The 22728-nt window shown below is 38.3% G+C and overlaps 1 protein-coding gene across 4 annotated transcripts in view; it reads right to left on the bottom strand.

Moving 5' to 3' along the window:
- Positions 1–2802: 2802 nt before the first annotated feature.
- Gabra3 (gamma-aminobutyric acid type A receptor subunit alpha3) overlaps positions 2803–22728 on the bottom strand; it is a 230236-nt gene continuing 210310 nt past the window's right edge. For all 4 annotated transcript variants that reach the window (XM_074062404.1, XM_074062403.1, XM_074062402.1 and 1 more), the window contains 2 exons: positions 22311–22522; positions 2803–5098 (listed from right to left, as the gene is read on the bottom strand). In XM_074062404.1, coding sequence (XP_073918505.1) covers positions 4763–5098; positions 22311–22522 — 548 coding nt within the window. In that variant the 3' untranslated portion in view covers positions 2803–4762. The remainder of the gene's footprint in view (positions 5099–22310; positions 22523–22728) is intronic.

Genomic DNA, 22728 nt, shown 5'->3' with positions numbered 1-22728 from the left:
GTGGTGACTCAGCAAGAACAGTTTCACTGAAAGCAGATAACAAAATTAGAATTCTTTGAAAAGAGAGTAGAGATGAAGAACAAAGGAAGAGCTGGCCTTAAGCAGAACAGAAGGGAGAAGTGTGTATAGATGCCAAGGGGACTATTTCATCATAAGAAATCTAACAGCATCTCTCTTGAGGAGGTCTGTTTTCTCCTGAGCTAAGATTTTGGAGGGAAAAACAAAAGAGGTGTGGTTTGTTTCCACTCTGTGCTCTCAACTTATCTGGGGCTCCTCCTGCCTGGCACCAGCACTCCCTTAACCTTCTCAGTTTGAGATCGAAAGTCCCCATGCTTGGACTAGAGTTGGGCCACTAATAATCCTGCATCTCATCACACACATCAGTCCCTGTCACCCAGAGCTCAGGGCAAGGATATGACAGTGTTTCATGAAATTCTTTAAAAGCTGCCAATCGTGTCATACATATTTGAAGGATGGAGTTTGTGGTCCTAGGATAGGCTGGTGTGAGGGCAACAGTAGAATCAGGATAGGATCCAGGATTTGTTGACACTTGGCAATGTGTCACTAAATAAACTGCAGAAAGAATACTGAATTTCCTTGGCTCTGATCATAATCTGATTTTCCTAATGGGGAAACTGAGTCTCAGCTCAAGGGAGGGACTTGCCCAACATTACACAGCAACTGTAATGGGACTGAATTCTGGCTAAAATTCAGGTACTCATTCATCTTAGTGTTGTTCTCCTGATATCAAATTATTGGAGCTGAGGCAAAAGGAAAGTAGAACCAGAATAGGCTGCCCATTTTTATAACATGGGTGGACTTGGAGGACATTATATTAAGTGAAATAAGCTAGGCTCAGAAAGACAAGTGTCACATGATTTCACTCACATGTGAAATCTAAAAACAAAAGAATAAAACAAAGCCCAAACAAATCCCTAAAACTCAAATATAAAAGCTTGAATTTAGTAGTCATTTCACTATGTATATGTTTGTCAAAGCATCATATTACATACTTTAAATATATACAATTTAAATAGAAAAGGTAAAGGCAGGAGGCCCAGAAGGCAGCTTCCTCATTAACAAGGGAAGGTACCTTTGGCCTCACTCCAGCCGACGGTTGCATGATTAATGTGGTTGAGCTAAAGGGAAACTGTGTAATTAGAAGCTGTTGAATCTGAGGAGGAGAAATCCTTGCCTGCAATTTTGGGACCCCTTTGACAGAAGCTCCCCAAATAGACCTTTTCTTTTCCAGTCTCCTTCCTATTCTTTTCATCTTTCTGGGCCTCTTGAAATGATTCAGAGTTCCAGGTGTCTCCTTCCCAAATCCAACCTGGTGAGCTCTCTGAAAGGGGTCACAACACAGATGCATTCTGGATTAGACAGTGTACCTGTGCTTGAGGCTTTCAGAGAGTTCTAGTGCTCATCATGCCTTCCTCTCCTGCCCTCAGTACTCTAGCAAGGGCAACTAATGGATTATTAACAAACCACCAGATTTAAAAGCACATAGTAGCAAACAATTATTTAATTAGGAAAAAAACTATTTAAAGTGGCTTAAAACAGAGCACATTTACTAGTACCAAGATGCTGTCAGGGATGTTTAAGAAAGCTATATTTTGTTTGTTTCCATTAGTCTCCACTGATCAAGGTTTGGCTAGTCTCCTCTCCACCACCACCCTGAAGAAGCTCTCCTCCTAGTAGCTCTGATCTAGATTAGCACTCAGTTATTCAATAAATATTGAGTGCCTACTAGATGCTGGACCATCTTCTATAAGCCTCCAGTCTGGTACCCTCATTGGTCTGCTGGGGATTGGGAATCTCTTTTCTCCCTCTTCTACTCCCTCTGTCTCCCTTCTTTTCCTCCTCCTCCTCCTCCTCATCCTCTTCCTTGTCCTCTTCCTCCTCCTTCTCCTCCTCCCCTCCCATAAGATACTAGCCTCAGAGTGGAGCAGGGTTTCAAATTCCAGGGATGTTCAGTAACAGAAGTACTGACCACAGTAGCTGGAGGTTTTCCTCTAAGACTAGAGGAATAGTTTTCAGAGACAAAATGGTTTCAGAAGGTTCTTAAAGAAACAACACTTAATAGTGGTATCAGGCAAATTTTATAATGGTGGCTGCCTCCTGTGCCTTGTGAAGTTGTTCTGGTGGTGTGATTGTACTGGTCATGGACTATAGGATTACTGTGGTGGTAGAGCATCCTTCAGGTGATCACAGGGTTGGAGTGTGCATCAAGAATCAGATTGTCCAAATCTCTTCTTTTATTTTGAACAAGAAAACCTTTTTCATGATTGAAAATGGTCTTGCAAGCAGATTTTCTCCATCCCTCAGGAGCTGGGTAATTTTCTGAAGCATGTCTCATGAGATTATTACCCCTATTTGTCCTAACTGTAAGGCCATCATCCATTCCCCAACACATGGCTCATGCAGACACTCACTTTCACTCTGCCTAATAACTATTGCTTAGGAGAACTATTGCCTAAGGGAAGAATAACCAAAGGAAACTGAAAAGCCTGTAGAATTGCAATGAGCATACATTTTCTTATTCCTTAGAGTTGGTGAATATAGTAGAGGAAGTAACACAGCTGTTCCCTTCTCTTTCATATTGGGTAATAAGACCCTTGAATTAAAAGTATGTTGTCATACAGATTCCATTTTAGATCATTATAATATGTCTCTAGCTTCTGCCAATGGTGTTAAGAAGTGGACAATAAGGGTGGCACTAGAGTGGAGGTATGAGTGAAAGTTAAGAACATAGTACTGTCTGTGTTAGGCTAGGAGTCATCAATAAAACTTTTCCAGCACAAGTATAATTCAGAAAGGGTTTAATAAACAGCCGCTAAACATTGCACCAAAGCATTTAGAAACACAATTTCTACATAGAGGCAAAAGTCAGGCTTCCATTCTAAATTCCTTAAGACAATCATTAACAGCCCCACCCACCCCACCCCCCATCCCCACATATCCACAAGAGTACACTCTTCTAGTCATGAATTTATCTACAGACACAATTGTAGGAATAATGGGACTGGCATGCGGTATCCCAGCAATGGCAAGGAAGCAGGGGATGGGGAAAGGATGGATGAAAAGGCAACCAGCAGCTAATGATACACCCCTTAGGAGCTTTGTTCAGGGGGTGGACAGGGGAAACCGCTTGTGGTGCCATCTGTAGCTTCATGTTGGACTTCTAGGATACTCTGGACTCATACAGGTGTTCAGATTCAAAGTGGCTAGGGCTGCTGTCTTAAACAGTCTCTTTCCCTTGAACCACGGTTATTAGAAGTGGTCTTCTTGAATGATACATTGTAACTTTCTAAAGACCTTTTTGGTGTCCAAACTGCCCTCATGACCTAGAAGGCCTGCTGAGATAGTGCTGATTCTGAGGTCAAAGTGGACCTGGCTTCTCCGTCCTTTCTTCATTTTCACCTTTTGAAAAGGGTGCATGATAGTTCTTTATTAAAGACACTTGTAAGGAGTCCAGGTGTGTTATTCAAACTTCTGGGACTTAGTTTATCTACTTTATAAAAATTTGTATTTATGCCTGTCCCTTTTACTCACATTGAAATCCAATGGCCTCAAAATAATATATTACAAAATTGGTAATAAAATTAATGATTTAGTTGACTCAAAAAATGACTGGAGATATTTGTATGAAGCTGCAACTCACCCCTTGCAAGAATTGACATCCACAGAGGACCAGAGGTCCTTGACATCGTGGAAACAAATTATGTGGGGGGGGGGTGTGAAGGATATGGAAGAAAAAGTCTGACTTTCACTTGCCAGTAGTCCTTTCTTTTGAGCCAGATTTCAATCTTCAACTACTGCCCCTGCTTCTCCCATCCAGTACTGGACTAGTGTTGGCTGGGAGCTGACATTCTTGTCTCTCCCATGTTGTAAATAAAATTGTTATGCAGGCATTTGACCTAGATCTTTTTTGCTTCTAGCTGTACCTTTTTAGTTTAAATAAAACATTTGATTTTTTTTCTGAAGAGTTTGCAGACAGTAATGAACCCAAACTAAACAGTACCCAGCTGGTTACAAGGGGGTCAAATGCATTGAGCAAAGAAGATTTTCCTGGAGGAGAGATGTATGTAGGAGGGTAATACTTTCCTGAGGGGTTGGAACTGGCAGAGCACCAGCCATCTTGGTGCTAAGCTAGCCCACATAGTTCTATTTATTTTGACCATACGTAGTTGACAATGGTGAGCCTTAATTTTCCCTACCATTCTCCAAGACAAGAAGGGGATTGAGAGCCATGTTCAGAGGCTAACACTGGCTTATGCCTTTGCTATCAGTTCTTATGCCTAGTAGGCCCTGCTGTAAGCATAGAAAGCAGTAGACAGGACCATATGGGATAGTTCAGCCTGACTCTCTAGTGAGTCACTCTCTGATCTGGACCAGTCAATAATGCTTCTGGATCTCTCAAACCTGGGCCTCTCAAACATCCAAGGCCTCCACTAGAGAGTAGAGTTTCCTGTTCTTTCTGCAGTAGGCAGAGTGCAATAAAACACATGCAGCGCCCTCAGCTGGGGGAGACTGGCAGACTAACATGAGCAACTGGACAAATGGCAGTGTTTGGTTCTCATGGGGGTATTCTTAGCAATGTTTGAGGGACAAGTAATTTTTCTGCTGTTGGTTTTTCACTGAGATTCATTGGAATAGGGTTAAAAGAAGAAACTTGAAACACATGAAGGGTAGCCCTGGGGTTTGTGTGCCTGGACGCTTCATGGGGTATACAGTGCTCTGGTTGCTGTGCTGCCACTACTATTTACTGTTTGCGGATCATGCCCTTGATAGCTGATTCCCGATTTACATATGTGGCCCAATAGACCAGATTGAATATTGCAAAGAGCACAGGGAAGATTATGCGGGAAATTTTGTCAACCTTGCTGACACTGTTGTAGGTCTTGGTCTCAGTTGGGCTGTCCTGCACATAGGTGGCCTTGGGTGAAGCAATGATTGTCGGAGTGGAGGAGGCACTGGGTGCAGCACCCTTGGAGATGGTGGAAAACTCAGTGTCCTTGGCCAGGTTGATAGGATAGGTGGTCCCCACGATGTTGAAGGTGGTGCTTGTTTTTTTTGTTGGGGCTGCTGGTGTTTTCTTCTAGAAGTCAGAAAAAAGAAGGGAAGAAGGAAGAACACAGACAAAAAAAGCTAATTAATTCATTACACAAAGTACATTCAGAGGCTGCAGGGAGGAGGAACCATGAGGGAAGCTAAGAAACAGGGCCCATGAAGCCACTAAGTAGCCAGGTTTGTGTCTAGGGATAATAGTTTGAAAGCAGAAAACTTGTGTCTGTCATCTTTCTAGCTATATGGCTTTGGCTAAGTCACCTTTCCTCTGGGAGCTTCAGTTTCTTTATCTGTAAAGTGAAGATCAAAATAATTGGCAGGTTGATAAAAGGATCAGCTGAAAGAATGGTAGTAGGTAGCAATGGTACTCTGTGGAATGTTAGTCTGATGTGGGGTCTTAGCTATCACGTGATTTCAGACTCACAGCCACCCTATGAGGTACTTTGCTGAGATCAGTCTCATTTCACAGGTGAGAAAATTCAGTCTCAGACTAAATGGCAGAGCCCACACTAGCAATCTGAGCTCTTGACTTATCCAGGGCTGCACTCTTCTGTTTTCTATAGGCACAAGACACTTTTTGGTTACCCCAGAAATAATTCCAAAAGGCTGTGGCCATCAAGTGGTACATGTCCTGTGAGGAAGAGAGCTCAGTGAGTCTGAAAAGTCATTCTCTCTTAAAGACACAATAAATACTATGCTATATTTACATGCATCACTACAGCAACATCCCTCCCTTCGTGCACTATAAATGTACCCAGCAAGGCTAGGGGCACACCAAGGTTCTCTGCTCTTGCCAGGCTGCAGCCTCCCCACAGAGCTATGTAAATGACTCCTTCTGGCACAGCAAAAGCTGAGGCAGCTGGGGGCTTGACTGTGGGATTGCCCTTTGGGTTTATTTTTCAGAGTAACAATACCACAAACACACAGTGGGAAGCGAGCACACACACATATGTGTCCATCTGTTCTCACGTATATGCACTTAATGGATACATGGAGGTTCACTGGGGCTCTGTGATACTGCAGAAGAGAGAAGAGGTGACAATGCTGAGGACTGGATCAGAACAGAGAGGCCGAGCAGCAGGATGGCCAACAGAGCATGGCAGCCCCAAACTGCAACCAAAAGCAGAGGCCTAGCTCATAGTCTATAGAGGTTACTGTCTAGTTCCTCACTGTCCTTTTCTCCCTCCATCTTGTGATGCTAGGGAAAAGAGGGTAGAGATGAGCCTCAGAAATGCTCCACTTTCAAACACCTAATGTTCCTTCCTTCTTTCTTCTTCCTCTTTCTTTTCTTTCTGCTTCAGTCCTTCCTTCTCCCCCCATCTCTCTCTTTTTCTCTTTCTTTCATGTTTCCTTTCTTGACGTTACATCACTTCCCAGCATCCAGGACTCACTTCTTCACTCCTTCACTTCCTACTTGTTCCTTCCTCAGTTTCTCTGTTCCCACACTGTTTCAACCCTCTCTTCTAACCTCTTCCTATTTCTTTTTTTCTTTACTTCAGAGTTCCCATCATTTTATCTGTTCTCCTTCAGACCTCACTCTATTTACCATCCTGGTCCTAATACTAAATTTTTCTCAATATTTTCTGAATGTCTACTAGGCCAAAAACTATTTAGGGTTATAAGATAAGTCAGTTTCAGCCCCTGTCTCCTAGGAGCTCACAGTCCAGTGTGGGAGAGAGCCTTCTGAACACATCTTGATCATATGATGTGATCAGAACTCTAACAGCTCTGAGCAAAGTGCTATGAGAATTCAGTAGAGGGAGGAACAAAGTACCAGCTGAAGTTGGAAAAGGTGGCTCAGAGAAGGCAATGAGTGAGGTGCGGGTCACAGAAGACGAGCAGGAGCTCATCAGATAAAGATGCAGAAAAAGTCAGTACATAGGCCCAGGGCACTGTTTGTCTGACAAGAAGTTTGCTATGGTAGAATGACAGTTTGAAGAACTGAGAGTGAGCAGATAGGCAGAGGGCATTTCTAGAAAGGCCTTGTAAGGCATGCTCCAGCTCTGCCTACCTATGCTGGCTTCAGTATTTTCAGTCTGGTAAGGAAAGTGTCCAACCTCAGGGTGTCTTAGTTTAAGTAAATAAACAGTCTGACTAACAGGACATTTACAAAACAATGCTGTTCTTTTTCTTTGAGGAGAGCAGTCACATTGCTACAATGGAAGGGGGCACAACTCTAGGTTTCTAAGAACCTTGTAAATGCTTTAAATACTACATGAGACTTGTTTATAATTAGCAAAGTCATTGTGTGAATGGAGTCCTGATGCTAAATGCTTCTGCTAGTAAATAAAATAGTGCTTTGCTTGTTTGCCTGCTTACTTATTAATTTGCTTAGTAATTTCTTTTTTTTTCCATGGGTAGACCAAAAAAAAAAAAAAGAAAAGAGAAAAAAGGGAAAGAAGAAAAACCACTAGCCTGACTTTGCTAGAAGCTTTCACATGCTATTTCATTTAGTCATCTTATAAAGCTGGCTATGACCAAGTCTCTGAAACAATCATTTGGAAAAAGAAACACTTTCTTTAGCTCTGTAGGCATTTTGTGTTCTATAGGTGAGGAGGAGCAGCAATTGATTTAATCACAGATATTTTTAAGTAATAAAGGAAAATTACCTTTTAACTTCTCTCAGCATTTCCAACATGACACATTTTAATCAGCCACTATAATTTTTACCTGCATTGTTAAGGAAATCAAAGCAAAAGTTGCAATATTGAGAAGACATGAGCAGGAGGCAGAGATTAATGGTTAATATTTTTCCATTTATACTTGTAGAGTCCTGTACTTTTCCTTGCTTGGGAATTTGATAGTTCTATACTAAACTAACTTAAGTCTGACCAACTTGCCACTTTATTCCTACCTCACTAACCAGCGGTCTGACTGTTAGGCATGGGATGGATGTTCACTGAATTAAAAACGACCCCATTAAAGAGTCTCAATGTGTTTTCTGATTTGTTTTCCCTGAGAATTAACTTATGTTATACAGGAAGCATATTCTATACTTCATCCTGGGTAATTTCCAACACCAAAAGATAAAATAAACTCTTCCAAATTCCTCAAGCAGTTGGATTTCAGAACCAAAATACCTTTCCTTCTAATAAGCCACTTTGTGTGGGTTTTGGGATGAGGCAATAGCAATTTTTCTACACAAATGCATGTCTAACTCAAGAGTCTTCCTCAGATGGCACATGGTCAATTTTTTTTCAAAAGGTGATAATTAGACAGTTTGAAACCTGCATGTACTTAAAACCCAACCAAGACCTCGGAGTAGATATTTCCCTGGTGCCTCTGTATCAATCTCACAGGCACCCAGATTTATAAAACCTCGGTTTCTAGAAGTGGAAAAAACAATGGAGTATATGCTATATGGGATTCAAAGACAAACAAAATCAACAACACTGCAACAACAAAGCAGCCCAATTTACAAAATGGACAAAGGACTTGAACAAATATTTTTCCAAAAAATATACAAATGGCCAACAGGCACATGAAACATGCTCAACAACACTAGTAATTAGGAAAATGCAAAAACCAAAATCACAATGAGATACCACCCCCTATCTTATTAGGATGACTACTTTAAAAGAATCATAAAGGCTGGGCATGGTGAGGCACTCTTATAATCCCAAGTATTTGGGATGTGGAGACAGTAGAGTCATGAGTTTGAGGCCAGACCAGACAAAGTTAGTATGAGACCCTGTCTCAAAAACAAAATGACTGAACCGTGACTCAAGTGGTAGAGTGCTTGCCTGGCATGCATGAGGTCCTGGTTTCAATCCCCAGTACTATGAAACAACAACAAAACCCATGAACATAAAGTGTTGGAAGGACATGGAGAAACTGGAAACTTTGCACACTGTTGGGACTGTATAATAGTGCAACTAGTATGGAAAATATTATGATGCTTCCTCAAAAATTACAAATAGGGTTGCCATATGATTCAGCAGTTCCCTTCATGGATACATGTCATCCCAAATCCAAAGCAGTGTCTCAAAGAGATATTTGTGTATCTGTGTTCACAGCAGCACTATTCCCAAAAGAAACCCAAATGTCCATCAAGAGAAGAATCCATAAACAAAATGTGGTATACCTACACAATGTTAAAGAGGAAGGAAATTTTGGCACAGGCTACAACATGTATGAAACTTGGAGATCTTAAGTTCAGTGAAATAAGTCACCCAACAAAATCACAAATATATGACTTCACTTTTACAAGGTCTGTAGAAAAGCAAATTCATAGACAGAAAGTGGAATGGTGGTTACAGGGTCTGGAGATGGGAATGGGGAAATACCATTTAATGGGTACAGAGTTTCAGTTTTGCAAGATGAAAAGAATTCTACAGATTGACTCTAAATGTATTTAACACTATTGAATTGTACACTTAAAATTGTTAAGATAGTAAATTTTACCACAATTTAAAATTTCATTTGTCTATTCATCTGTCTAGCTAATGAATTGGGAAACACAGTTTAATGAGGAAAATTAATTAAATAAAATAAGAGAGATCTAAAATATAAAGAAGAAAAAACAAATAAGAAACATTCAGGCACAAATGTTGAATTGAGGGAATTCAAAAGAAGAAGGAAGCATTGCTGGATATATGGGGAGCAGGTAAGCCAGCAGAAAGGAAAAATGGAAATGGAAGAAAAGCAACCACTTGTACTGGTTTCCTGAAAGGGTGAGAGGTATCAATAGCATACTGGAGAATTATCCAGGTCCAGATCACAGCAGAGAGGGAATGAATGGATGAGATTCAGATGCTATCTACGTTCTGATTGGGAGAAAGGAGTATAGTAAATTGAGGCAGATCTCATACAATGACTTCTATATTCCCCTTAAGGAAGTTGAAAGGAATAGTCAAGACTTAAACTGGATTTCTGTAAGAAGTAGAAGCCAGAACTGATTAGGGACAGAGAGAATGACTGCAGGTACTGATTGAAGGACCATAAAAATCCAAGTGTATACACTCATAAGTGTCACCAATCCATCAATGGCTGTAAATTTTTTTCACAGAGGAAATAGAGGGCTTGGATTGAAGTGACTGAGGAGGCTGAGGGTACTGATGAGTGACTGCAGTAATATACCATGGAAACCATACTGGATAAAGAAAAATGGAAAACAAAGAGAAGCATAGCTAGTACAGAGGCCATTAACTATTTATTTATTTATTTGACTTGCGAATTTATTTTTTATTAGGATATATTTGTTATACTGGGGAATTCATAATGATGATTCCAATTAGACTTATACTGTACATTAGTTACAATGTCCCCATCTGTTTACTAAGTGGCAGGACCTGTGCACATGTTGGGATGCAGATGTGAGCAGCAAAGTATGGCCACTGTCCTCAAAGATTCCACATTAAAGTGAAGGAAGCATGTAGTCAGCATATAAATCAGCAAATACATACAGCAATATAATATCAGGAGATGAGAGCTACAATGCAGACACATAAGACAGGTCAGAGCAGAGAGGAATGATGAATGCTGTCACAGTAGGTGTCTTTGAGAAGCTGAGCAAAAACCTGAGTAAAACAGGAAAGAAATCTATGAAAAGATCTAAACAACCAAAATTTCAGAGAGAACAGTAATGACAAAGCATCCTAGGATTGGAATGAGAGTGACTTGTTCAAGAATCACCAAGGAGATCAGTATAGATTGAGTGGAGTGAGTAAAAAAATTGTAAGATAGATGGCTAAGAAAGAGTAACAGAGGGAGTAAAATTGCTCAAAGCACATTATATTCTGTATGGGCATAGCACAATGAAACCCCTTTGAACAATTGATATATGCCAATACAAAATCAAAAAGAAAAAAGATGATGTGCTAGAAATCCCAACTACTTGGGAGGCTTAGGTAGAAGGATCATGAGTTCCAGACCAGCCTAAGCAACAAAACAAGACTCCATGTCAAAAAACTAAAAGGCTGGCAGGATGTACTATCACACATCTGGGGACCTGATTCTGAAAGGCTTTTAAAGCTTTGGTAAGGATTATGGAATTTGATCTAAGTGAGGCAGGAAGCCATGAAAATATTTTGAGCAGAATTTTTCTAATTTACAATTTTAAATGATCTTTTCTACTATTGGGCAGAGAATAGATGGTAAGCGTGAAAGCAGAGGATTGAATTAGGAAGCTAGATCTAGTGAAGTTAGTGAGAGATGTGTTGACTGTTTGACATGGAGATATGTAGACAGGTTCAAGCTATATGTCGTGAATGTGGAGTAATCAGCACTTGATTATGAATTTGTGTGGTCTGGGAGCAGGGTGGGACCTAGGCAACATATAAAGAAAAAACCAGAGCAGATTCTAGGGCCTGGAAGAATGGTAAAATTATTTGCTATACCAGAAAGACTTAAAGATTAGCAGCTTTGGGGGAGATTAAGAATTGTATTTGGACATACTGTATTCCTACTGAATATCATATATATGAGTGATTACCCTCTAGATGGCTGTAAATTCAAAATGTTGGCATTAAAAGAGATCACCTGGAAGGTGAATATAAATTTAAAGGAAGAGGCCTGACTATTGAACCATGAGGTGTTCCAACAATTAGAAGTTAGGAAGAAGACAAAAGATGGTACAAAGGAAAATATCAAAGGAGAAAACCAAAAAACAGGAAATCCTGGCAAATGAGAATTCAAGAACTAAAGCTTCAAAGGAGACACCTTTAATATAAAAAGGTGGAAGAGTGATGGTCTCAAGGCAGTATTGGTGATTAAGAGGATATGAAGTATATTTCTAGAAAATGGGAATCAGAAGATGAATAGCTCTGCCAAGCAGAAAGGCAGTAGAGGGGAAGTCTCAGCTGAGAAGTGGATGTCAGTTATGGCAGAAAGCAGAGGGATCACTCACTGAAGAAGCTGATGGTTCAGTATGTATTATCATCCAGCGAGAAAGAGCTCCTGAGAGAAGTGAGGGAGAGTTTATGAGGGGTAGGAGGTTAAATCTAGAAAAATAGCACAGGAAGATAAGGTGGAGGGAAAATTAATAACCACAGAGGAAACTGTAATTTGGGCATTGACCAAGGAGGACAAGAAGGCAAACACTGTTAGAGCATATGATCTCACATGTCCACAACAAAGTTTATTATAGTTTTCTGATATCAGATGACAGCTCCAAGCATACAAATACTATTAGTTTACTTACTTTCATAGTCTTCTTGAGAAAAAATCAGGGCAACTATCCATACAATCAGACTGATTTATTTTGAAAACCTGAACCTAGCAATAGAGACAGTAGCAGTTGCTGGCAGGTGTTTAGATCAGCATCCCACAGATACTCCAGAAATTGCTGCTGTTTGGTTTTGTTTCAATTGATTCACCAGTGATAGAGGAGGATGATGGTCAGGTCATTTAGAACAGGGATGGGAAGAGCACCAGCCTGAGTAAACATAACCCACACTGAATGTCAGTACACAGAGAAATACCAAGGAGTGACTTGATTTGTGATCAAACTTACAAAAATACCAGATACATTCAAAATCCATTAATGATAAGAAACTAAACTTACCTAAGCTGTGAATAGACACTGAGAATTTTCTTCAATGTAAAGAGGCTAAAATATTCCAGAATGAGATATTAGGGTTTTTTTTTCATTCAAAAATAAAGAAAAAAGCCTAAGAACTGCTGCTTCCAAAGCTGGGCAAGACTATGACTGTTTTGGAATCAAGTACTATATGCAGAACACTATGCTAGTTGCCACAGGTGACTTACCAAACATTCGTAACCGCCAGCAGTGTGTTACTTGTGATTAGTAGACAGGGAAACTAAGACTTAGAATAAATAACTTTCCCCAAATCACACAGCCAGTAAAAAGTTGATGCATTTTAGAACTAGAGTATTTCATTTCATTCTTTTAAAAAGCTTACACAGTTAGAGAAGAGATTTTTTATTGCAAATTGGCTAGAAAGATTTTTAAAGTTTTAAAGTTTTAAAGTTTCCAATGTAAACAAATAATACATGTTTGAGGTGGCAGATATGCCCAGAAGTTATGGATATTTTAAAAGTAATTCTAAGAATAAGTATTGTTCTTTTTAAATGTAGAGGTTTAATTCTTTAATTTGTTTTTATTATTTTTAATGTTCAATAACTTAATAAAAGTAGTAATATACATGGTTTATTTTTAAATTTAATTTATTGTGCTGGGGGTACACTGTGACATTTATAAAAATGCTTACAATGTATCATAGTTAAATTCGCCCCTCCACCGTTCTCCTTTATCCCTCCTCCCCCCATTCCTGGAATAGTTTCAACAGGTCTCATTTTTCCATTTTCGTACATGTGTACACAGCATTTGCACCATATTCACCCTCTTACACCCTTTCCCCACCTCCTCCCGCCACTGGTACCAATTCCCCCTGGCTGGACCTGTTCAGCCCTCCTGTTCTCCAATTTTGTAAAAGAAAAAAATTGACATTTTTGTTTAAGATAGCTACACAGGAGGTAACACACGTGGTTTAAAAACAGAAAATGAAGGCTTATAAGGAAAATTGGGAAGTCACCCCAGTGCATTGTCCAGGTCCTCATAGCTAATTATTTTTAATCCTCCACATTGATATTTCTAATAATTATTCCTGTATTTCTAAATAACATATTTATACTTCTATCAATTTTATCTACTACAAATTTTCTCTTCATGAAAAATAATGATTTATCTCACTTGCATAACCCTACTCAATCCTCTTGTACAGTTAGAGCAATATTTTAGTCCAATCACTACTCAGCGGTAGCATCAGTATAAATGACCTCTTAGTCTTCTGCTCTAAACTGAGGTTTGCGTGTTGCTCAGTTGTCATCTTAGAATTTTCCTCCCCTTATTAAGAGTTTAATTAATTTAATTTGACAAATAATAATTGCATATATTTATTGTGTACATGAGGCTTTGAAATATGTGCCGTATACTTACCTTTTCCATGGTGAGAACATGTAAAATCTACTTTGTTACTGGCTTTTAAAAACACAAAACATTATTATTAACAATAGTTATCACATTGCTAATATATCCCCAGTCTTCCCAACTTCCACACTGTTTTCCATAATAGCTGTAATGATTTACATTTACATTTCCTTTTTCTCTTCATCCTGACAAATACTTGTCATCTTTTGTCTTTGACAAAAGCCGTTCTAACAGGTGCGAGATGATCGTCTTATTGTGGTGTAAGTAGCGCTTCCCTGATGGCTAGTGGTGCTGAGCACCTTTTCACATACCTGCTGCTCATTTTTATGTCTTCCTTTGAGAAATGTCTGTTGAAGTCCTTTGCTCACGATAGAGTTATTTGTTCCCTTGTTATTGGGGTTTCTGTGTTACATATTTTGGATATTGACTTCTTATCAGATATGAGATTTTCAAATATTTCCTCTCATTCTGCAGATTTTCTTTCCATTGTTATTTTTTCCTTGCAGTTGCCATGAAATTTACATAGCCATCCTACAGTTATGCTATACGAAGCTAGTAAAACTAAACATTGATTGAGTAACAATTTTAATACTTGTACTCAACCTTCACCTCATATTTTATTTTAGATCTCATAGTTCATATCTTTTTTTATTTTTTGGCAATTTTGGGATTTGAACTCAGGGCCTCACCTGCTAGGCAGGTGCTCTACCACTTGAGGCACTCTACCAGCCCTTTTTGTGTTGGGAATTTTCGAGATAGGGTCTCACGAACTATTTGCCTGGGCTGGCTTCAAACCTCAATCCTCGTAATCTCTGCCTCCCCTGAGTAGCTAAGATTACAGGCATGCATCACTGGCTCCTGGACTTCCTAGTTCATATGTGTTTATATTTTGTATCGCTTAACAAATCTTCATAGCTATTATGTCTAATAGTTTTGTCTTTAAGATTTCAAACTAAAGGCATAAGTTGCTTACACACCACCATTACAGTATTAGAGCACTTTGAATTTGTACTTATTTTACCAGTAAGTTTTGTATTTTCATTATTAATTAGCATCATTTTCTGCCTTTCTTGCAAGATGGGTCTGGTGGTGATGATTGCTTGAGGTTTGTGTGTATGGGAAAGTCTTCTCTCTCCTTTATTTCTGAAGGACAGCCCTGCTGGTTATAGGATTGTTGGTTAGCAGTGTTTTTTTCTTTAAGCACTTGGAATATATCATCCTGCTCTCTCCTGGTCTGTAATTCTATGCTGACAAGTCCACTGCCAGTCTTCTGTGAACTCCTTCATATAAGATTTATGGGGCTTTTTTATTCTCTTGCTGCTTTCATGATTGTCCGTTTGTCTTTGATTTTCAATCATCTAATTATGATATGTCTTGGTGTAGTCTTATTTGGATTGGATCTTATGAAGACTTTGATCTCTTTCTACCTGGATATTTATATCTTTCACCAGATTCACAACGCTCTCCACAATTTCTTTATTTAAAACAAGCTTTCTACCCCACTGCTTTTTCTCTCCCTCTTGAACTCCTGTAACTCAAATATTTGCTCTTTTAGGGCTACCCCATAAATCTTGTAATCTTTTTCTCCTTTATTCTGTTTTCTCCTAACTCTATATTTTCAAGTAAAATATATTTGAGTTTGCAGATTCTTTCTTCAGCTTGTGGAATTCTGTTATGGATGTTAATATTCATCGTACACTTAAGTTTTAGAATTTCTGCTGGACTTTAAAAATAATTTCAGTATCTCTGTTAAACTGATCATTTTGGTCACTTATCATTTTTTCTGATAGAATCGAATTGTGTCTCTGTATTTTCTTGAAGTACACTGAGCTTGCTTAGAACAATTGTCAGGCAGTTCACATATCTCCACTTCAATGAGAGATTTCTTTCTCTGTATTTCTCTTTTATGTTGTATTGTCTTGTTGTAATAAAGTGTATTCCTTAATATTTCCCTAAGGCAGGTGCATGGGAGATGATAATTCTGTGTTCCTCCAGTTCTGAAAATGACTAGAGCTCTCCTCCTAAGTGATATTTTATTAGACATAGGATGAAAAGCATTTGTTCCTCAGATTTATGAGAATTAGTACTATGCTGTCTTCCTATATCCAATGTAGTTGAGAAATAAGATGCCATTTCTATCATATCTTTGTAGATAGCATTTATTTTCTTTCTAGAATATTTTTAAATTATCACTTTACCTCTGCTTTTCTGAAATTGCATGATGAACCTTTATGAAAACATTCTCACTCTGCAGGCTTATTCTTTCCATTTTTGAAAACATCTGTGTTAGTTCTTTGTGAGTTTCCTTCCTTCTCTTTCCTCTGATCATTCATTCTGCAAATTCTGAATTGTATGGACTTCCTGAATTTCTTCTTCTCTCTCTTTTTATGTTTTTGTTTTTAACTTTTTGCTGTTGTTCTTGGGGGTTTGTTTGTTTGTTTGTTTGGGTTTTTTGCTGCTTTTGCCCTACTTATTGGGTGATTTCCTTCAGTTTATCTTCTTACCTCTTTATTAATTTTTTTTATTTTGTAAAGATTTTAATTTCAAGGCTCTTCCTTATTCTTTTATTTTATTTTTTATCATTTTTTCAAGTTCTTTTAAATTCCCTAAATTATCTCTGCTCTCTTCCTTCAAGATGAGGTACTGCTTTTTTGTTGTTGTTTTCTTCATTTTGTTTTAATTTTTGGTTTTCTTTGTTCACATTCACTTCAGTAAACCTTGGTATCTCAATGTTATCAGGTGGAAGCAATTCATTGAGGGAGATTTTCTAAAGCTTCAGAATGCAACTTATATTTTCTGGACACACTGAGCTACTTTAGAAGAGAAATCCTGCTTTTCTTTCTGGAGAGTGCACATGTGCATGCACACATTTCACATGTTGTGTTGGCTGTGGAGTCTTGACAGTCTGTGCACAGACTATTACTCAATCCCCCTAGTTTCACCTTGTACTTCATGCTCTGCTATACCTAGGCCATCAGACAATGTAGTCATTTTTCTTCATTTCAAAATGAGGTTTTATTTCCACCTCTCCTAATTTTGCTTTTCCTTTATAATCTTTTCTCTAACACTTTATTTAATCCCTGGCCATAATACAGATCAGAAGTAAATGTTGAAATCAATTACATTTTAAATCTCCGTGCTCACTCATTCTTTATAAAGAAAATAATGTTTAATAAGTCTCTCTAATGGAGGGAAAAAGTTGCTGAGCTATGGTTGAATTTCAGTATTCTGAACTCAAATGCACTTTTTCTTTCCTGTGGGTTTCACTATTAATTCCCTTTTTATAGTACTGTAGGCAGAATATAGTTCCTTACATTATAGATTCACTGTAGGTATTCCATGGTCAGCTTTTAAAATCCCATAATCTACTTATAAATAACTTAAATACATTGATCATGGGAAGAATCTAAGGATACAGACCAGATCATCATCTTTTAAGAAGAGTTTTAGACACTTCTTCTGTTTCTTTTTTCAGTTACATTTTCTGCACTCTTTGGTTGAAGAAAGTTATCACTTTTGACACTCCACCTCGATGTTTCTTGACAATGTATTCTAGTTCTCTCTCTGTCTTCAAACCACCCCTGCACCTCTTCGTGACCACAAAAACAAAAACAAAGACAGAAAAATCCACATCCATCTCATTATTCATGACATCCTTCACATATCTGAAAATATCAATAAGCCTCCTCCAGTTTTGGTGTGGTAACGAAACTGGCACAGTGTACTTAACATGAGCCCAACCAGTGCAGATAAAAAGCCTTATCATCTCACTTGTTGTTATAGGTAATTCTTAACTCAGAACTAAACCCTTTTCAAGGGTTGTGCTGCATAATACGCTTACATTAAATTTGCTTTTCTCCCATATATCAGCATTTTATTTCTTTTTAAAATTTATTTATTTTTATTTCTTTTATTCATATTTGCATACAATGTTTGGGTCATTTCTCCCCCCTTCCCCCCTCCCCCTCCCTCTCCCCCCCACCCCCTCTCTCTCCCCCTCTACCTCCTCGCTACTAGGCAGCATTTTATTTCTAATGTGTAATTGCTGTTAAGCTTTTATGTCCCAGAACTAATTTTTATAAATACATGTAAGAACTTATATTTGATCTACCAAGTGTTAATCTTTTAATTTCACTTGTCCTTTCAAACTTTAGAAAATCTTTTTGATTCCTAAATCTGAAAATACTCCTCTCCTTATGAACATTAATTACTGCTTGCTTATAAATTTGAAATTTCTACCATTATATGTCTTCAGCTGAGTCACTGATGACACATTGAGAGGTTAGAGTCAAAGAAAACGCCCCAGGAATTATCACCAAAGACCTCTATTTAGGTTGATGTCAATTCGTCAGTGAATTCTTTTTAACTTCAATTGGTCAACCAATTACATTAACTTAATTGCACTATTTTAACTTTCTATTAATCATGGGAGCATTTTTTTAAAGTTCATCAAAATGCCTTGATAACAGCTGGATATGGTGGCTCATATCTATAATCCCAGTTACTTGAGAGGCAGAGATGGGGAGGATTGAGGATCAAGGTCAACCTGGGGGTGGGAGGAAAACATTAGCAAACTTCATCTCAAGCCAGACGTGGTGGTGCAAGCCTGTGGTTCCTGGCTACAGAAGAGGCTATAGGTAGGAGGATCTGGGTCTGTGGCTGGCCCTGGGCAAAAACACAAGACTCTACCTGCAAGTTAACTAAATCAAAAAAGGGTGGGGGAAGTGGCTTAAATGGTAGAACTTCTGCAAAGCAATCATGAGGCACTGAGTTCAAACCCCAGTACCACAGAAAACAAAAATGCCTTGATAAAAATCTGTGACATTTCTTAGTGTACTACCAGTTCATTAACCTTTTATAAAAACTCATGAAGTTATTTTCTTCTTTGTGAACTCAGGCTATATATCAACATTGCTGCTAATTGCTCTAATATATTCTAGAGATCATTCTGTTTACTATGACAGAGTCAGAACATCTTTGCTTCCTTTTCCTCTTTGGAACTAATCAAAAATAATAAGGAAAATGAGAGACAGAAGCAAAAGATTTTATCTTCTTTTTTTGTTTCATTTTGTTTGTGTGTGTATGTGTGTGTGTATGTGTGTGTATGTGTTGCTGGATTTCAAACTCAGGGCTTTGCATATGCTAGGCAAGGACTCTACGACTAAGCTATATCCCACTGAGCTTTAAAAACTTTATCTTTATGGCCTTGATGCCAAAACATAAGGGTTTCCCTATGCAATGGAAAGGATTAAAGGTAAGTGGAAGGAGACACTGAAAATGCCTACCTCTCTGGATTTCATAAAAGGACAGAATTTCAAAAAGTGGGTAACATAGCCTGAGGGAAAAAAATGATCCTGTTTTTTAAATGGAATCAGTTTCATGCAGGTGGTGAGAACATCTTAAGAGTCTGTTTGGCTACGACATAGAGGCACAGGAGGTAGAGACTGGAAAATTAAAGGATACAACACCAAATGTGCATGAGCAGGCACTTGCAGGCACACACACACGTGCCTCTACCATACACAGAGGGCTTTCCTGTGAGCAAGAGACACTTCTTGCTAGTTAGAAGCAGATAACTACAGGGAGTAGTTCTTGTAAGAGATGATATAGACCACAAATTATGCTCAAATTACCAACTCTCTACTATTCACTTTCGGTTACTTACTACTGCCCTGCTCACTCTGTCATTCCCTAAAATGATGCTTCTACATATAATAGGCCTAATAAAGAAATCCTTAAATGAACTTTAAGTAATAGTTTGAATACAAACTATCATGGAACTCATGTGAAATATGTTGCAAAAGGAGAAAAATGACCAATAAAACAATGTTGGAGAATACATGAAAGAAACATGCAACACATGAAATATAAGTCCTTAGAAATCATAAAATAAATGTAAAAGACAATGATATTACCACAGAAATAGAGGTGAATAAGAATTGCTGAAAATGATCAGGTGTGTGGAAGATAAGCTTGAGAAAATTGAATGAAAATGAAATGGAAAATTAAGTTAAAATTATTGGAGAAGAAATGGGAAGACCAAACAAAAAAGCTGTATGATACACATAATCTATGCTTCTAGGAAGAGAAGAGAACAAACCCATGTTCTGACTGAAGAAAGCTTTCCTCAAACATTCAAAATCATGAGTCTATGTGTCCTAGGAAAATTTATACAATTGATCAGGATAAAGAAACAGGACTTAAAAAATAAAAGATACATTTATATAGGGTTCTAGAGCATAAAATCAAATCTTCTATGATGTGAGAAATTCTCAAACTGGCTTTATATTTCTGGATGACACCATTCAATGCCAGAATTGAATATAGCAATCAATGCTTACGGAGTCATTGGATGAAGAGAACAAGGGTAAAGAATTATTACTAATGTAATATTTTACAGTTATTAAACATTTGAATAAGAAAAATCTACCCACTCCAGTATAAATAAAATGTTTAAAAATAGAACATGAGCCACAAACTGTTCAACAACTCATCTATAATTTAAGCATAAACACAATGACAAGATATTTTACACATGCAAGAAAGTAGGAAATATGGTTCTCATGAGACTTTCTTAAAGAAACTGCAAGAAGATAGCCTTGAGGTAACTGAGCAATAAATGGAAAAATGGATAAAAAGACTATTTTGAGACAAAAACCCATTTAAATGCAAAACTATGACTCAACAACTATAGTATTTATGGTTGCATGAAAGGATATAAATGTTATAAAACTTGACAAGACCAAGCATAGCAGAGCTGGGAGATGAAAGCAACTGGTAGAAAGCAAAGGTAAGAGATAGGATAAGTATACCAGTTTCCTTAGGTCTTGAAGTATACGAATTGGGAGCCAACAGATTCTGGTCAGGGTTGACAAATCAAGGTATATAGTGGTAAATATATTTTAAGGGCAAAAAGTAACAACTATACTAATTATAATAAATATAATAATAAAATAAAAAACCCTATTATAGAGTAGATGGAGGAAGTATACTTTTTCCTCATAATTTATAGACAAGACTTAATAAGGTCTATTTAAATAAGTAGTTAAAATATATTTCAAAACTTGCCAACTCACCATTATGTATTCCATAGATGGACCACACACCCCCAAGTTTGAAAGATCTGTATTACCATTTATCTTCTCTGTGATTCTTCCAAGAGTACTGGAATAGTTCTGGATCACATCTGCCAGCGTTTTTATTTTTAGCATATTTCTTAATCTTTGCATAGATCTAGATACTTAAACTCATTTAAAACATCCAGGGAAGACAACCTTGAATTCACGTCATTCATGATTAATTCCTACCAGTCCCATTGGCTTGTTTATTTTTCATTCTTCTTCTTTTCCATTCATCCAGTAACGTAACCCACATTTTCGTAGTGAAAGTGACATGGAAGTTTATTAAGAAAAGAATACACTTTCCATAGATTGAAAATGGGTTGTCTCTAGAATGAGGAAGATTATGACAATAATTTTTACACTCGCACCAGTTTTTATTAAGGTGGAAGGGACTTGGGGCATTAATTCCCTCCCCAGGTCATGAGGTCTGGGTAGGGCTACAGAGGTACAAAGTACTTTTGGCTCCACCTGATCCCTAGGATGTGGTTTATAGGCCTGGGTCTTTATTTTGTTAAGTAAGGATCTATTGTTTCAGGAACTGATAAAATGCAACCAACTTCTATTTATCTTTCACTAAGAGTCAAATGCTGTGCAAGGGTATAGATAAGCCTCAGCCCTCAGGATTGTCACAGTCTAGTAAGGAGGCAAATAAACAATCTTAATACAAAAAGTTCTTTGACTATCAGTAGTGCCTACCCACAGAAAAGCTAAGTCTGTCTAGGCGATTCTAGGATCTATGGAGAAAGAAACATTTCGATTGGGTCTTGAAACCGGTCCTCTCCAGGCAGGGGAAAAAAACAGAATTTCAGGTAAACTGATACAAAAGAAGCAAACACAGAAGAGATGAATGATGGTCACTTTGGTTTGACTATAATGTGAATGTACTAGAAAGTGAGGGGCAGAGGCAGCCCTATAGACTCTTTTCTGGATTTAAGATGGAGTCCTAGCATCTGGATGACTTTGTACCAATGGGTTTCTCTTGTGCCTAGCAACACACTTATGTTTGATTCCACACCACAAGACATAAACCCTCCATGATGCATTCTTTCTTTTATTTGCTCCTAGGCAAACTGCAAGTTGTCAAGAAGCACTCCAGTTGAGAATTGGATTGACGACCCCAGTGAATAGCACACAGCCCTGCTGAGTTCCTGCAGGCTACAGGCTGCTCACTCCTGGTCCCAATACAGCTCTCTCGAGAAGTGCTTCCCAACCCCTCCTTTGCTGAATCTCACCTTCATCTCCAGGGCCTCTGGCACCTTCTTGCCTTCCCAGGCCCAACTCCTCTTGGTGAAGTAGTTGACGGTGGCGAATTCAATCAGTGCAGAAAATACAAAGGCATAACAGACGGCTATGAACCAGTCCATGGCCGTCGCGTATGCCACTTTAGGTAAGGAGTTTCTGGCACTGATGCTCAAGGTGGTCATGGTGAGAACAGTAGTGACACCTGGGTAAAAAGAAGATGAAATCAGTTGCGACTGGAAGACATTGAGAGTGTATTTGATGAGTTCACCAACTTCCTACTTGAGAGGAAGAGCTTTACTTTATCCCATTTAAAATGGCCCCGTTAGGATTGAACTTTGATCACAAGATAAAAGCGAGTGCACACAAGGGAGATATGAGGATAGGTAAGACACCTAAAAAATTAGCTAG

The sequence above is a fragment of the Castor canadensis genome, chromosome X, assembly GCF_047511655.1.
Source record: "Castor canadensis chromosome X, mCasCan1.hap1v2, whole genome shotgun sequence".
Taxonomy (NCBI): domain Eukaryota; kingdom Metazoa; phylum Chordata; class Mammalia; order Rodentia; family Castoridae; genus Castor; species Castor canadensis.
This window is presented reverse-complemented; position numbering and strand designations above follow the sequence as displayed.